Below are 16700 nucleotides of genomic sequence, written 5' to 3'. Positions count from 1 at the left end.
CCCTTACCATTATCTATCTTCTCATTCCACAGTGATACCTTCTTATACCCTTCAAAATCTGGAAAGGCATTTGATTATCTTATTTTGCTTGTCATCTTTGTGACGTTTTTCTGAAGTTCTAATTTTCTGTGTCATTGCTGAGGTATAAGGGTTGTTTCTGAGAAAAGATTATAAATCACAGCTGAGATATTGTGAATTAATTATGTGAACTGTTTAAGTCTGAATTGTGGAGTCTTCCTTTTGTTTCTTACTGTAGCTGGAAGACATTGTTGTGTGGGAACTTAATTGCATTTCAATCTGTGAAATTGGTAAGGGTTTATGGGGAATATTGGTGTGTAGATAATTCTGGAAATTGACAGGTTTCCTGCCTGTTGGTGCGATTCATTAACAGCATTCGAGGTGAACATTCAGCCTGTTATTTCTTAGCGTTTGGCTCCCACTTATAGTGTATGAGATCAGTGCAAATTTGGCGATTAATCTTTCCTCATAGCTGGACGTTATTACAAATATCTGGGCAGCTGCATTGGGTGAGCAAAATCTGAAAGTCAGTGATATGTTTGGCTGAGAATTGGAATGGTACTGTCAGGCGTTTGTACCTGCCACCTATGTCAGCCTTGGCGTCATTAGTTCTGCCCTGTAAATGCCTATACCAGACAACATTATCTAAGTTCAGCTAACGTGGGCATTGATGTGACCAAAATTGCAGCCAATTCCTTGCCAAAAGATGAGCTAATTGGAGCAGAAAATTGTTTGCAAAGGAGAAGCTTGACCTATCCAGGGCAGACAGTTAATCTTGCTGCAAATTGGATTTGTCAAGCAACATACAGGTTAATTACTTCATTGTATTCTCAACAATTATTATTGATATTTTGAGAATTGTGTTTGATTATTAGTTTCAAAATTGGGCTTGTTTAGTATCAATAAACTCTTTATTTCAGTATTATTTCCACTTATATCTCATATGCAAAAAATGCACAAAACAAATAAGCATCATATACAGTAACAGCAGGTAGGCTTGCCAAGTGTCTGACTGCATGCCATATGTTCTGCAATGTCTGCTTTATGGCACCTTTGATGTACTTGTGTCAGATTATTTTGCAAGACACCTCCCATCGTAAATTGAATTGATTCCTTCCTGTATACTTGCCTCTCACGAACCAATATTGTTCACCGTCATTGAAAGTGAATACACTCAATACGAAGGAAAAATGAACACTCAAGTGTAAATCTGCTAATGCTGCTTATAATATCCGATACAATGGTGTTTTGTTAGGCCAAGAAAAACATTAAAATAATTTTCCTCGATAGTGGTCAGAGAAATTCTGAATCATAAAACCCAAAACAAAGAGTTGAGCTCAAGCTTGAAGAAAGAAAATGAAGATGAAGCTTTAGGCTTCACGAACGGACGAACATATGAACGGTCTTAATATCAAATATAATATATGACCAATGAGAGCCTGTGCGACAATGCACGAAATCAGATGGGCAAACAAATGAATAAACGCCTGAAGACAAAGACCAAACTATTCAAAGATAATCTTCTTGATATCACCCACAAATATATATTTTCCAAGACGGATAATGAAAAAACAAATTTTCACCAAGAGTCGTTGGTTATAAATATAATGTATGGAGCATTAACAATAATGATTCACTACTTGGAAGTGACACAATAGTAAAAAAATGTATAATAGCCTCCATGAAGTAATTGACAATTTTGATACAAATGGTCCATCTCCATTAAGGTCTCCTGCCTTGATGAGAATACCAACACAGGTGAGAGATCTATCTTTTAGCTACAAGAAAACGCACACACACTGAATGCCCGTGATTTTGCTTCATATAAAATAGATAGAAACTTCTGCTATATGCACTGTCATTGTGAAAATCGGAATTGACGAATATAACTGAAGACAATAAAATAGAAGTGTTGATCAACCAATATGAAAAAAATTATTAAAAAAAGTTGCAGGCGATAAATAGAAGTGTCGGTCAACCAATATGAAAATAACTTTCCACGAACATAACCAAAAAAAAGCACAAAGTTGTAAACAATAATAACGTTACATGAACATGAAGACGAGATAACAATGAACCCAAACAAAATACAAGATACTACCCCCACATAGAATGTCAAGACTCAACCCACACGTTATCAAAGCTCTTTGAAATTCCACTCCATCTTTTGCTACTGAAGATTTGATAAGTCTTGATAAAGGACAGGACATACTTTAAATGCCATTAATCATTAGTGATATATAATAATTCAACGCAGAAAGAGAATAAAGCTTGCAACCTAAAATGCTACCTCCTACTTCATGCAGAATTGATGAATCGTCCCTTGAAATCTACATCTCTGAATATGACTGGTTTCCCGTTCTGAATACTACCAGAAACAAAAATCTAGAGAATCTCTAAACTCTGGCAGAATGCCTCAAAGAAAAAGAAAAAATAGATAACATCTCTTATTGATGTTATCCAACTAGGCTCTAATACCATGTTAATGTTTTGACCCAGAAATATAGATAAACATCAATAAAAGAGCATAAACAATACACAAAAGACACAAAACATTTATCCTAGGAAAACCCTTCCACTTGAAGTGGAAAACCCAGCCACACCAGCAAAATATCTCTTTTATTGATCAAGAAATGTTCATAGTACAAGGCATTCACTTGATTGATTTACGATATACCAAGCAATCACATAAAGAGATTGCATAAGACTCTTCATCTTTCACACAAAGGTCTCTTTGAGTCCCAAAAATAAGACCCTTCATATTTCCACACATTCAACACTTCACATTTCCATATGCATGCCTCTTCACATGACGTATGACACGTCTTTTTATATAATATTAAGTTAAATATTCTCACAAATGTCTCTTTCAGCTGAAGGTGACCATATTGGTCATAACAAACATATTTCGATTTTATAAGAGCAGAGATAAATATCTCTACACAGCTACAAACTTCAATGCTTACTTGGTATACAAGAAATATCGAAGAGGACTTGCCCTTGTGATATATGGTATGAGCCTCTATATGATATTATAAATTCAGCATGTTACGATCTTCATCAATTCATCATCATATAATGATTGTTACAATGATGGTGATGCTATGAATACTCTATGTGCAATGGATGCATGATGATGTGACATTCATATCAACATTATGCACCTTGTTGCCTTGAGGGAGATAGTTGATATCTAACTCGTTCTCATTTCACAATTTCCAATGTGCTTCCTGATGCTAAATAGCAAAATCATCTTATTGATAAGACATCATGATTTTCTTCCTATACACTTGATGCTTTATCAACTTGAACTCTTATTTGCTATGTACAATTAGCCACCAACTATCCTCTACTATCTAGAAGTGCTCAAGGTCAGCCACCCCTTGACCACTAATGTGATTTATTGCTATTGCATTACAAGGGTAAAGATGGGGGCATAACAATAATGCAAACACAAAGATATCAAAGAGAACAATATTTAACAATGTAGACATGGCATCAACTATCATGAGGAGTTTCTATGCTCAAAGCACTTTCTTATAAAAAAAATATTTTTTAAAAAACCTCATTTGGGAGATTAGAATTATTATTAATTTATTCCATAAATCAGGGTTTTGAAACTCAAACACTTAAAAACTCTTGATAAGAAAGGAAGAAATAGCTTTAATGCATGATTCCATGAAGTTTCCAAATAAGAGAACAAGTGGAGCAAGGGCCTATGTTTGGGGATGATTGGGCAACATCAATTAGAATGGCACAAATAAACATAGTATTTGACAAATTAGTTATTACTTATTAAAAGATGTCTAATGAAAACATTTATGAAATACAATTTAAACTGTTGCATACTTAGTAAACTGCTAAATAGTAAACACATTGCAATGATTGCGCTAAACATTTAGACATTCATAATGAAAATGTCAAATCAGAAATTTATATAATATTCAAAATTTATATTAATAGTTACTATGTTCCAAAACATGAAATGTTTTGAAGCCTCTAATCATCTCCAAAATCCTCATACTATTAGGCTCCACAAACTAAAGCTCCTACGGTCCTACCCAACCAAATTTAGCATCATTATCAACCTACGTTGGCTCCTCTAGGTCATACATCCTATGTTGGACTCTCCTTGTATGTGTTTTGTGATCAATGAGACATAAGATACTAAGCATAGATTGCAAACTCTGGGAGTACTCTTTGAGTTGCCAAGTACTCTCTATTATTTTTGCTCCACAAGTTTGTAGAAGTTTAACTCTCACACATTTATAGGCACACGAAAAACATGGATAAAATTGCTAATGCAAGTAAAATGTTGGTTTCACATTATTTTTTTGTTACAAAACAATACATTTTCTCTTTTGAGATGTTGATGTTTAATTTTAAAAACATCATGTAATAGAATTTTGCAAAAAGATACATGTTTTTTATGAAATTTTAACTTTAAGAGCTCTCTAACTTACTGAGTTTTTCCAGAGTTTTTGTCCAAGTCTGCAAACTATGTGTAACATCCCATTTTCCTGGGTCTAGATTAACATCTAACATACTCAAAGAATACAGTTACTACTTCATTTCATAGAAACACAGTTATATCATTCATACTCATGTGAATAAGATTTACCGTTAAAATCAGTTAAACAAAATTTCTTAAATATAAAACTTGAAATACCATCAAGTGAAATTACTACAGAAATTGAAAATCACATACCTCAGAAAATTGAGATCGAAATGAAACTAGGGATGCTTCTGCAACCACCCAACTTAGTCCACAAATACACTATAACAATTTCACATGATGACTAACATCTAAAAACCGCAATCTCTAAATCAAAGGATAATTACAATTAAATACTATATTTTAAATTAGGGCATCACATACCATCGAATCATTTAGGGCTTCCAATACCACTATATCACTTAGGGCTTCTGCTACCACGGATTCAATTAGGGCTTCTGCTACTACAGATTCAATTAGGGCTTCCAATACCACGGTTTCAATTAAGACTTCCGCTACCACGGATTAAATTTAAGGCTTCCGCGATGATGGAATCCAATAGGGCTTCCGCTATGATGGATTCAATTAGGGCTTCAAATTTCTTTTCCTTCCGATTGCTTAACTGTGGCAGTAACTCGAGGTTAGAATTATACTTATATTTGATATCCATGAAAAACAATCCACAACTCTATATCGTGCATCTAGGTGTAAAATAACGGTAACAATAGATTAACTCATTTTAATCTTACCTCCTCATAAATGATAATACCTGATTCCGATAAAAAAATGAATGCATAGCTCATCTCTGTCTAACGCATGTTCGACATCTAGAGAAGAGGTGTAGCATTGTCAGGGGCTTAAACACCTAACCTTGGACCACAACTTATCCCCACATGATCTCTAACGAGAAAGGCCCTCCCTACCTGAAATAGGCAGGGAACATCTTTCCATCCACTGGGCTTCCTAATAATTAACTCACCATACAACTTGGCAGTAGAAGATCACAATAACAAGAATATGCATGAGCTATTAATTAATTCATATTAGATGATAAATATTGAAATGTCATAACTGATACTAATTCATATTATTACAGATTCCTCTCTTTCACCTCGTCACCCTTTTTCTTGGCTATACAGACGGGTGGATCCCAAGTGTTAGGAATTCTTAGAACAACCGGTTCTGTCAATTAAATATGCATCCAGCATTTCACTAACTATGATTACATAATTATGTTCTCTAAAGATCTCAAAATTGAATGTCTAATTAATTAACTCCACCTTTTCACTATATTGCTTGGTGAATTCTATGGTATTCGGATTTATGATAATATTTTCATCTTTGCACGGTTTGAATGAATGTATAACATTCTAAACTAAATTTAATTGCTCATAGCTTTCATTGCATTTCAATCTCTTATGTGCATGATAGATACACTTTTATGAATTAAGAAACATCTATGATAAAAGAACAGTTTCCAATAACTATAAATCTATTACTATCCACCATGATTCAGTCTATGATTATATTAGTTCCAGTATGTGGTATTTTTTCATGATTTCTTATTCATCCCAAATTGAGTATAATTGGAGGAATTTTAGATTCTAAACTTCATAGCATTTCCATTCATCATTTTGAAACAGTTTATGGTTAAAGGGACAATCAACGATATGAACATTTTTGGTGACCTAATATCTTGTAATTGATTTCTAACTAAATGATAACTTTATTGCCTAGAACCTTATTTGAATTTCATAAGAATTTCTAATTTATCTTCTTACATATTCAGTTGTATATGGATAAGAAGCATGACAGACTTTTGTATATAGGTCAATGTCACATGATCACATGGAAATGGATAGACTATTTCAAGCAGTGTCATAATATCTTAAAAGAGAAACCATAGACATTAAAAGAGGAAAACGATAATCTTTATTCTTAAATCGGTGCCTATTTGCTGACGGTTTAAGGTACAAATTTTGTTTCCATAAATAATCAGAAGAAGGTGCTAAGAAGGCTACAGGTTACATCAAATCTCTTACGTGACTCTGCCCAAAAGTCTGGAAATGAACCTTGCATTTGAATTGAATCAGCCATCCGGCTCTGAGACTCGCGGCTTTTGATAGAACTCAGTCGATTCAGCACAGTATGAAGTCAAAATGACTCTACAAGTTATGAGGATATCTTAAACATGGAATTTGATTACCAAAAAGATATGGACACCGAAGGTGAAGAGATGAATGCCAACAATTGATGAAGAAATCCATATTATAGAATAAGCCAGAGTCTATGACTTCCTACCGTTTCAAGAAACCTTACAAATTCCAATCATAAATTTGACTTAAATCCTCAACTAATAAATCGATTAAAAACATAGAAAAGAAGAGGAAACGATTAAAAAGGGAAAAGATTATAAAATAGTTCCAAATGCCAAATATTAAATTGATTTCCAAACCAAGTGTTAATTGGCTAAAAGCGAGGAATAATAAAATGGAAAGAATAGAGTTATAATCCAAACGTTATTAAATTATGAACATTATTATAATCTTATAGGTTCATATAAACATCATTTTATTAAATTATTAAATTATAATGGTGCTAAATCATTTCGAAATATATGAGTCTTTATAAATATTAATTAAAATAACATGATGAAAGATATATTAAAATCCTTTGAGATATGTTTGTATATTTAAACTCAATTAATTTAATTTAATTATTAAATAACTCATGTGAGTCCTGCAAATGTATTCTATTTCAAATCGCTAGGTCTTTTACCCGTCTGCCCAGTGATGGTGATGCCCTACCAAATTCTTTTCTAACAATGCTTCCACCCCTTCGATATGCTCCCTGCAAGGAATTTCTACGTAATTAAATTATAAATTAAGAGATCTTAATTCCATAAATTTGTGATTAACAATCAACTAACATGTCATCTTCACTTGAAATCACAACGACCAACTATCTTACCATTTCGCCAGATTATATCAAATTAAACTGCCAACTGACTTCATGCGAACCTCAACAGCTATATTTCAAGCTAGGTCAAGAATTGGGATGTAACACTATGGTACTAGGTACAACCACAAGCTTCTCTACCTTCTACAATACTACTTCTCTTAATGGAGCAAATGAAGCTATACCTAGGCCAATTCCACTCAGCAGAAAAGGAACTAAAGAGATAGAACATCAGATGAAAGACTAGAGAGATAGTCAAAGAAGTAGACTTATGCATGCTCCAACACAATAATGGATCCTTCTATGCCATATTCTCCCTATCTATCTTAGCCTCCTCAAAATATCCCAAAAGGCATCACTCTTGACCACCTCCTTCACTCTCATCACTTGCTTTAACTTTAACTCAAACCACCAATTTAATATCATCATCATTAGTTGCAATGCCTCTTGCAACAATTATCCTTTCCAAGAGAATAAGAAGCCATATTTCATGTCTACAGGTTTCAAAAATTCCTCAATTATCCTCTATGAGAGTGCATGTGAAACATGGTGGTTGCAAAAAAAATTAACTACACATTTCTCGCTTCACTAACAATTAGATTGATCGAACTATTTTTTCCCATTTCCTTGAGTGTATTATTCATGACATGCACACAGCAAGAAATCCACCAAATATGTCAATAGATTGCCTTAATTAACTTCCTTTAAAATTTGCACGGTGCGACATCTTTAACCAAGTAAAGTGTTCTTTATTACACCTTCCTTTAAGATGTGCAACATCTATAACTAGTAATGTGTTCTTTATTACGCAACATCCCATATATTTTGAATGTTTTTACTTAGATGCTCAGCCTTTGGTCATAGAAAACTTTAGGTGAGAAAAAAATATCAAACATGTTAGCCCTTTTCTGATACGCACCCAACCATTCACTTTAAGCTTTAGCTTGCTACTGTATCTTTATTATAGATCCTATTTAAAACATAGAATACATCGATATGTATTTTCCTACTTTCCTCTTTAGCATACTTTATATGCATACATTAATTGAGCTCCCTCAACTTGTAAAACGTAGATATTATTTATTGAACATGTTAGATATTTTCCAATTATTTGTCAATGTAATAAAATGAAATTTAATTCTAAAATATATCCTCCCACGTTCCTATTAGAGAAAGTCTATGCATCAGGCGCATCCCATTTACTTGCACCACCAAAATGCTAGTTATTCTGAAATCATTCATTTTATTAGCTCTTGGATACATGCAGTTATATTATTTTCACATATTGAGTTCTTTATAGTGCATTTTACAAACATCATCTAAATTCAAGGCGAGTAATTTGGGCAACATCCGACAGCTAGTAGGCAAATGAAATTCACATTTATTCACATATTTAATACTTTATTATGCACGTTTCATGCATCCTATATAATTGAAGTCCAAGTAGCAAGGTCATATTCCACAACTGGTCGGCATATACCATTTATGATTACTTCAGTAAAATATAAAAATCTTCAACTTGTTGCCATCTATGCTTAATTTAATAAAATACAAAAATCTTCAACTTGTTTACTGTTAATAAACAAACCATGCATTTGATTGGAAACAACTTTAAATAATCATTGTAAGATATCCGAAAAAAAAAGCTACAAGTTTTGTTTAAACTAACTGTTATAAATAGATAACACACAGATGTACAAAATAATAAAAGGCTTTCTTTTAAAGTTTCAAGGCATAGATATGCATGTGTGCAACTGGGAACAAGATAAAAGACAATTATGTGTCAGTTCTATAATCAGATACAAGAATGATCTTTCAAAATTAGATGTAAACTGAATATTAATTTCAATTAAGTTTACATGCAAATGTCAAAAGATGTTACAGCATTATTCTATACCTGAATATTGAGCACAGCCAGTGTTAACCTTCTCAGATGATACTCTTTACAAGCAAAATATGAACGAATTCCTGCCTGGACAATATATACTGCAGAAATTAGCTCAGTGTAGGCTTTCCGAAGCAGCCACCTGCGAGTGTACTTTTGAAGAATAATTGAGGCAGCTTCTCTTTGCATCATCTCGTAAAGTTTGCATGCAAGCCACCCTATCAAGTAAATTAATTACTCCAAAATGTGATGAAGGTTATCAGATAAAATCAATCAACAAATATAAACTTTTTCTATCTACCCCCATATGTAGAACCAAACTAATGAATCAGAAACAGGAAAACAATAAGAATGGTTTCAATTATTATAATTTGATTGCTTTGTATCTTATTTATTAAGATTCCCTTATTTTCCATAGTAAAAATGTACTCAAATTTCCAACCTCGCCAATAAGTTTGGATTTTTAGTGCAGCCTTCCGCTTTCGGTTATATTCTTTCCATGCGATAAATGTGCGTAAGGCACGCTGAATAATTTTTGCTGCCTTATTTATCGCCTCTGCTCTCCGAGCATCCAACTCCGCCATCTGACCTGCTCTAAGAAATACCTTTGTTTTCCCCAACTACAGACATTTGCAATTCATTTATTAAAAACGATCATTAAGGGACCAACACAAAACCATCAAAGCCAGGCAAACTTCAACTGCTATGAAGCAAAATACCAGAAAAGCACAAAATATCAACAATTTGGTAAAAGGTGTGATCCAAACAAAGTGTTCTCAATACAACTGTAACTCATGCACAAGTATAAAGAGTAAAATAAATGCACAATTTCTGGCATGATAATCTGCAGAGAGATAAGTATGCAAGAAATTTTAATATCATTTGACTGTACTAGAATTTTATGAATATAGATAAGCTTACTTGGTAATTGCTTAGATTAAATTTCTGAAGCAACTTTTCTGCGGCTAATTTCTCATTGCAGCTGTAGTTGAACCACAAATGTTACAGTTAGAAGCCCATAAATGCAATTTTCGTCAAATTCAGCATCAAAATAGAACTAATCATTTAGACTCTAGCATAATAGCTTTTCCCTTCAACAAAGTGGACAAGACCCAAAAATCTCAAAAGTGGGAAAATTTTTGTCTTAAGCCTGGCATCATCTGATCTCTCCCTGCCATGAAATGTGAAATTTAATCCATTTGCCAAATATCTTATCTCATATAGATAGGAGTGAAGTGCATACTGTCCATCAAGAAGTTTTTGCGCTAGCAGCCCAAAGCGGTCTAAAAATTCATCATATGCCCGTCGTGTTGGGTAGCCTGCACAGCTTATCCGCACAGCCTCTAAAACTCCCTGAACACAAATATGTTTGAGTTACCACTAGCAAGTAGAAGTTTTAAAAAAGAGCACCAGAAAAAATAACCATCTAACACAAAGCTATGACGAATATATTGTAATAATATATCTACAACAGGTACACGTTCTAAAACATTAAATATAGAATAAAACCAGTAACTTAAAAATTGGGAAGAAATTGAAAACCTACACCACAACGAAGTTGATGTAGAACACTTAAGTTCTCAAACTTTCCAGGCCTGTTGTCTGAATTTGGTTTCACACATCGGATATAATGTGGTTCTGTCGAGCTCAGAATATCCATCAGAGCTTGAAGTTGTTGCTATATGTTTAGTTCAAAATGAACGTCAGATACAAAATTTTCATGAACAACTGGCCTGGAAAGAAACTAAGGATTTTAAGGTAATAAATGCAACATCAGTTAATCAAACTAATGAAGCTAACATAAAATAAAAATAAGTTTGCTACAAGGCATGAAATTTAATTACCTTGAACCGTGTGGCAATGGAAGAAAATTTGTAAGAGGACTTGGAAGAATCCTCAGGCAAAGGAGGAAAAAGCCCAGCAATAAAAGTGCATTTTGAGGATGATAACAAGGAATGGTGTTCCACAATGATGTAGTCCCTATTTTTTTCAAGAAAAAGATCTGTTTGATATGTTACCTACACAAAGTAAACAGCAATTCAGATTCTTGTATGAATATATTTGCTAATTAACAACAATGTAGCAAATATCATTTTGAAATGACACCAAAAGCTAAACTATATATTCCACATGCCTCGCCCGCATAGTGAAATATTGTGAAGTCTGTACGTGCTAGCTTTGGTTTGCTAAATCGGCTATGATTTCTGAAGCTTTGAAAAAGCTTGGTTGCAAATGTCTCATGAGTTGATCTGGGAAACATGCTGTATCATAACAATCAAGTTAAAAATATTGTTTTAAGAAGGTATCCATATCTATAGCCCAAGGACTACAACAATAAACTAGAAAAGTAATCTGCCAATCAATGTCAATATATCGTCTAGTAGTCTGTTTACATCATAAGCCCAGGGCACTTAACTTCTCATTAATTGTCAAACAAATGTACATAGAGTATATTGATTGTTATCAATCAAATATCTATCAATTCAGCTACACTAATTATATTATTCTGTGTTTTAAAATTTTATATGAATTCTTGAAATGAAGCAATCTACCTAATAAGAAATGTAAGGCAAATCTTTCTAAAAAAAACATATAAATGAAATATACTTAGCCCACTATCTTATTTTCTCAAGTACATTCCTCCTTAGAAACATTGATTTGACCATTATGCAAGGGAGTATATAAAAAACATGCGGCTTTTGAATCGCGATCATAAAAACTATTCACCTTCTGCAGTTCACATATCACTACAACATATCTTTTTCTAAACCTTAAGCTTCAAACATATAAAAAAAGCTCAAGCATAGAAATGAATTTGACTCAACGTGCATAAGTATGTTAGCTCCTATGTTCCCGGGGACGCATCCCCCCAAAAAAGCCAGCATTTCGGGGACGGAGACATCCCCATCCCAGGGACTTCATTGGTGACTTGCATCTGTCCCCAATTTTTTAACACACAAAAAATTAAAAACTAAACAAAAATGTCATTTTTGTCGTCCCCATTTGCCGTTCCTCCCCCCCCCCCCGTCCCCAAAATCGGCAAAAAAATTTGCCATCCCAGAAACCCGTCCCGCTGTCCCAATCCCAGAAACTCAGGGGAACATAGGACTTAGCTCTTATTTATCAAACACACATCTCCATCATTACATGGAGATTAGTAATATTCGATTAATACACACTAATCTGTGTACAAAAAAAATCAATTGGTATCCACTATACATACATTTGGTTACAAAAAGATCAGCAAGCAACAAGACAGTTACAAAGCAATTTAAAATCACCAAACATATTATGAGATTGAGTAAATCAGCTGATGTAATATGTCAAAAAGCAACAACTATTCTATTATATGAAACAATGCTTCATGAGAAACTAAAGAAATGCACACAGCTCAATGTGGAAGAACTAAAATTACCAGGCTTCATCTAGAAGAGAAATGATTCCCACAGGTTTCTGCAAATAAAAATGTTTAAAATGTCATTAATAAGACATCTCCCTTTATAACCAATATAAGAAACAAATAAAATTTCTTAGAGTGCCTACAACTGATAGAACCGCATTAAATCGTACAATTCTAAACACTAGAATAGCAATGAAAATCTAAGAGTTAACCCAAGAAAATACATTATCTATGATATTACAATTCCCAGATCAAGATTTATGATGGCAAGAAAAAAAAAAAGAATGAAAACATTGTATTATTGTCAGCACTAGGTCAATGGACTTTCAAAGTAAAACCAATAGAACTAACACAAGGGAGTGAAAATAAGCTGCTAACAAGGCAACAGGCTAAACCTAAACTTACAGCACTATAGAAAAATAGTCTAGATAACAACAATCTCAAGTAAAATGGCATGTGTTCACCGGAAATACTTTCCATCAATAAATAAAGACATTGGAAAGATGTAACAAATAATCATAAAGCTCGACTCCAAACACAAATTTTGGTAGCCTAAAATAATTATCCAGAAAAGAGACCCAGTTTCTAAGATTTGACAATCATCCATTTTCAGACTGAATTCTTTTATTATTTGGAGAAACGGCAATCCATTTAGACTCTCTAGATATGTTTTGTAGATATTTTTGTTAGGTAAAAAAACATTTGAACTTCATATAGTACTACTAAAATTATCTGATAAATGGACAAGATTTCATGTTGCAGTTTCATACATATAATTATTATAGCAATAAAAATATTCTTGAGCATCTTTCAGAAAATTATAAGATAAAAGGTTTTCTCTATTGATTAGGAGAAAATCAAGTTGGGTTAGGGCTAGTGAAAATTTCAGAGAACACTGCTGCAGGAACTAGAAGAAAAGCATTTTTTTATCGAAAAATCGTGATCTTTTGCCTATCAATATGAAAACCTCGTGATTTTAAAAATTGAAATATTACATGGTGCCAATCAATATGAAAAGCTATTATCCAATCATTGTCTCACCTTTAGCTCCAACGATATACCTGTCATCAACCCTTCCCATAACCTTTCATTTCAAATTGAAGCCATCACTTTCAAATATAAAAACAAAAGTGTACTCAAAGATAATGTGTCCGGCATAAACCTAAGTTACCGGTTTGGGTACCTAGACAGGTACGAGCACACAAATCAGGCAGGTGGGTGCTTGAGTTTTTTGGGGTTTGGGTGCACATGGGTACATGTGTGTGTCTATATATATATATATATAAGAGAGATACAAAATTGTAAAACTAAATCATTTCATAGTAGGATACTTGATGATACTTGATCATTGACCAATGCCAATTAATACTTGCAGAATATTCAAATAAGCCGAAGTGGAGAGAAAATATGGTGACAGCAAAACAAGAGGTAAAATGATATGTTTTTGTTTTGGAATGCCTTATAAAGGGCAATTTCAGGGTTTAGGAGTAAATAAAATATAAATAAACACTTTTTTAATATGTTTTTATGCCACTTTTAATTAGTGAGCTCGCAAGTACAGGCTCAATGCAGGTTGGCCATGTACCGGATGCATGCCTAGCCCTAAGGGTACACCTGAATGCATGGGGTTGCACACCCTGGCACACACATAGGGCTTGGCGCACACCCTATGAGTACCCAACCCAAACCTGCACCGCATGTAAGCATGCAAGGTGTGAAACCTAAAACATAGGCTTAAACATTTACAAAAGATCTAATGGCAAAATAGATGCTTAAAGAGAGCTTTGCATCCATAAAATCATCATCATCAAGATGTCTAACAGCGTGGATAACATAAGATAAATTTATTAATGTCCAACAAAAGACCACATAAGGTCAAAGGGACTACCAAGAACAAGAAGAGGGGGCAGGGACACCCAATGGTACCCTAAGAAGAAAGCAACAACTGAAATAAAAACAGAGAGAGGGGGGTCCAAAGGAAAAGAAATCCTCCCAAACCCTGTTAAGGGTTTTGAATAGCTGTAAAGAACATCCAAACTGAAGAAAAAGCAACGGGACTAGTCAGAGCTCTGGGCCGCTTTGAAGTGATCCTAAAAGAGGAAGGTAGGTTGTTGCAGATAGGAGCCCATCTTGGGCTTCATAGCTCAGAAATAAAGGGTGGGGCCAAGCTGACACTTGGTACCATGCACATCAGCTTGGCTCCACACACTAAACAAAAGCCAATGAAGAAGGAAGCAATAAGCTGATAAGGTGGAGGCCGCATAGGATGTCGATGTTGGATTGTGTAGTCTCAACTCCTAATGGTTTCCTAAAAACAAACGGCAAGGCACCTCTAGTCCATTAATTTGAAGAACGTGGAGAGCGAGCACACCTCCCTTTGATCTCGTAGTATAAAGGACAAAAAAAGATGAAGTGCTCAAACTCAATCTCCCTAATGTTGCAAAGCTAATCCTATGCACTCTATCATTATGATGTCCAATCTCACAACAGAGCTACTATAAACCCACTCTAAAGGAATCAAGGGGAACACTGAGGGAATGTGGCTAGCGGTGGGATAAGAAGGGCAAACAATGAGTTTGTCCTTCAACTCCAAAAATTCCACTACATAAAAGACCATCTTAGGGTGAAAGCCCCCATGGGGGTTAACCCAAATAGTATGAATGAACTGCCTATAAATGCCATCTTTGGTGCATCTATTCGGCTCCTAGCATGGAGGAAAAAGTTTGTTTGTTTTTTTTGCGTGAGGGGGGATGGAGGGGTCAAGAGAATAGTGAAAGGGAGGGAGGCAATCCATCTCGATCCCAAAAGACACAACCAGGGTCGAAATCTTAGCTAACAATTCGTGCCCAACCAAAGGAGACAATAGAAACAACATTAAGCTCTGGAAAAAAAAAGGCAAGGTAGGGGTATTTGTGATGCCCCTCAGCTAAATCAGCAAAGCCCCAAAGGTGGTGAAGTTACTAGACCTGATCAAAGCTAATGTCAAGCTGGAAAGGTCAAGCCCCAAATACGAATCAATGGAAGTCATCTACCTTCATCTCCAAGTGGGACACATGGTTCAACAGACCTTGTGCCACGTCAAAGTTCTAGACCTTTCCTACAACATCTATCAAAGCCAGTCACAAATCTATGAAGTAACATGGACCGTTTCTGCAAATGTAATTATATTGCCATTGTTATAGATATGTCCTGAATGTAGATCCCAATGCCTTTAGTGTCAACAAAGAGTGCAGGTAGTGGAAGAAGGATCGTAGACTCCATGTAACTAACTCCTTCCATCTTACGTATGACCATCTAGATGGTAATGGAAGAAGATTGTCCATACCATAACATCAATCACTTATATGAATGCCAATGAAGGTAATTATGTGCATCTAACTTCACCGTTATTTCTCACTGAGTGCCATCTATAAGTTGGAAGTTTGATGTGATGAGTTTAGTGTGTAATGGATAGGACATGAGGTACACCTGTGATCCGCTTGGAGGTAATTACTGATTATAATATTCTGCTACAGAATCTACACACACTTGTAATTATAAAATGTGTTCGATAACTAGTCCAAAGAAAAACTCTTCTCACAATCATTAACTCCATACTTTTCTGTATGAACCAAACCTTTCACAAAAGGTCATATTAAAATATATACGACAAGGAATCATAATGCCACCCAAGCCCAGTTGTCATCAACCATGGAGATGAAACGAAGGAGCAATTTCAGAAGGCATATGATGTGATAGTCATATAATCTGTCATAATGAACCCTTTGAATTTGAACAAGCCACACAAGTTTATTTATGGTGCTTAGCAGACACAAACATACAATGCCTTTCACATTCTAAGTTGTTAATCTGCAACAAATAGATCGACACTTTGTCAAACTATTCATATGATTTTCGTGTGTATATGTGTATATGTTATTCTTACATTTGCAGCCTCGCTCTGA

The 16700-nt window shown here is 34.5% G+C and overlaps 1 protein-coding gene across 10 annotated transcripts in view; it reads right to left on the bottom strand.

Moving 5' to 3' along the window:
* LOC149575589 (myosin-11-like) overlaps positions 1-16700 on the bottom strand; it is a 329180-nt gene that overhangs the window by 194656 nt on the left and 117824 nt on the right. For all 10 annotated transcript variants that reach the window (XR_016360188.1, XR_016360187.1, XR_016360189.1 and 7 more), the window contains 8 exons: positions 12772-12809; positions 11491-11617; positions 11201-11374; positions 10903-11034; positions 10600-10709; positions 10278-10338; positions 9799-9976; positions 9369-9574 (listed from right to left, as the gene is read on the bottom strand). Coding sequence is in view for 7 of the 10 variants with exons in the window: in XM_089815351.1 (XP_089671477.1) it covers positions 9369-9574; positions 9799-9976; positions 10278-10338; positions 10600-10709; positions 10903-11034; positions 11201-11374; positions 11491-11617; positions 12772-12809 (1026 nt within the window). In the remaining 3 variants the exon portion in view is untranslated. The remainder of the gene's footprint in view (positions 1-9368; positions 9575-9798; positions 9977-10277; positions 10339-10599; positions 10710-10902; positions 11035-11200; positions 11375-11490; positions 11618-12771; positions 12810-16700) is intronic.

This window comes from Cupressus sempervirens, chromosome 2 (assembly GCF_028749045.1).
Source record: "Cupressus sempervirens isolate cs-2001-9-10 chromosome 2, ASM2874904v1, whole genome shotgun sequence".
NCBI lineage: Eukaryota > Viridiplantae > Streptophyta > Pinopsida > Cupressales > Cupressaceae > Cupressus > Cupressus sempervirens.
This window is presented reverse-complemented; position numbering and strand designations above follow the sequence as displayed.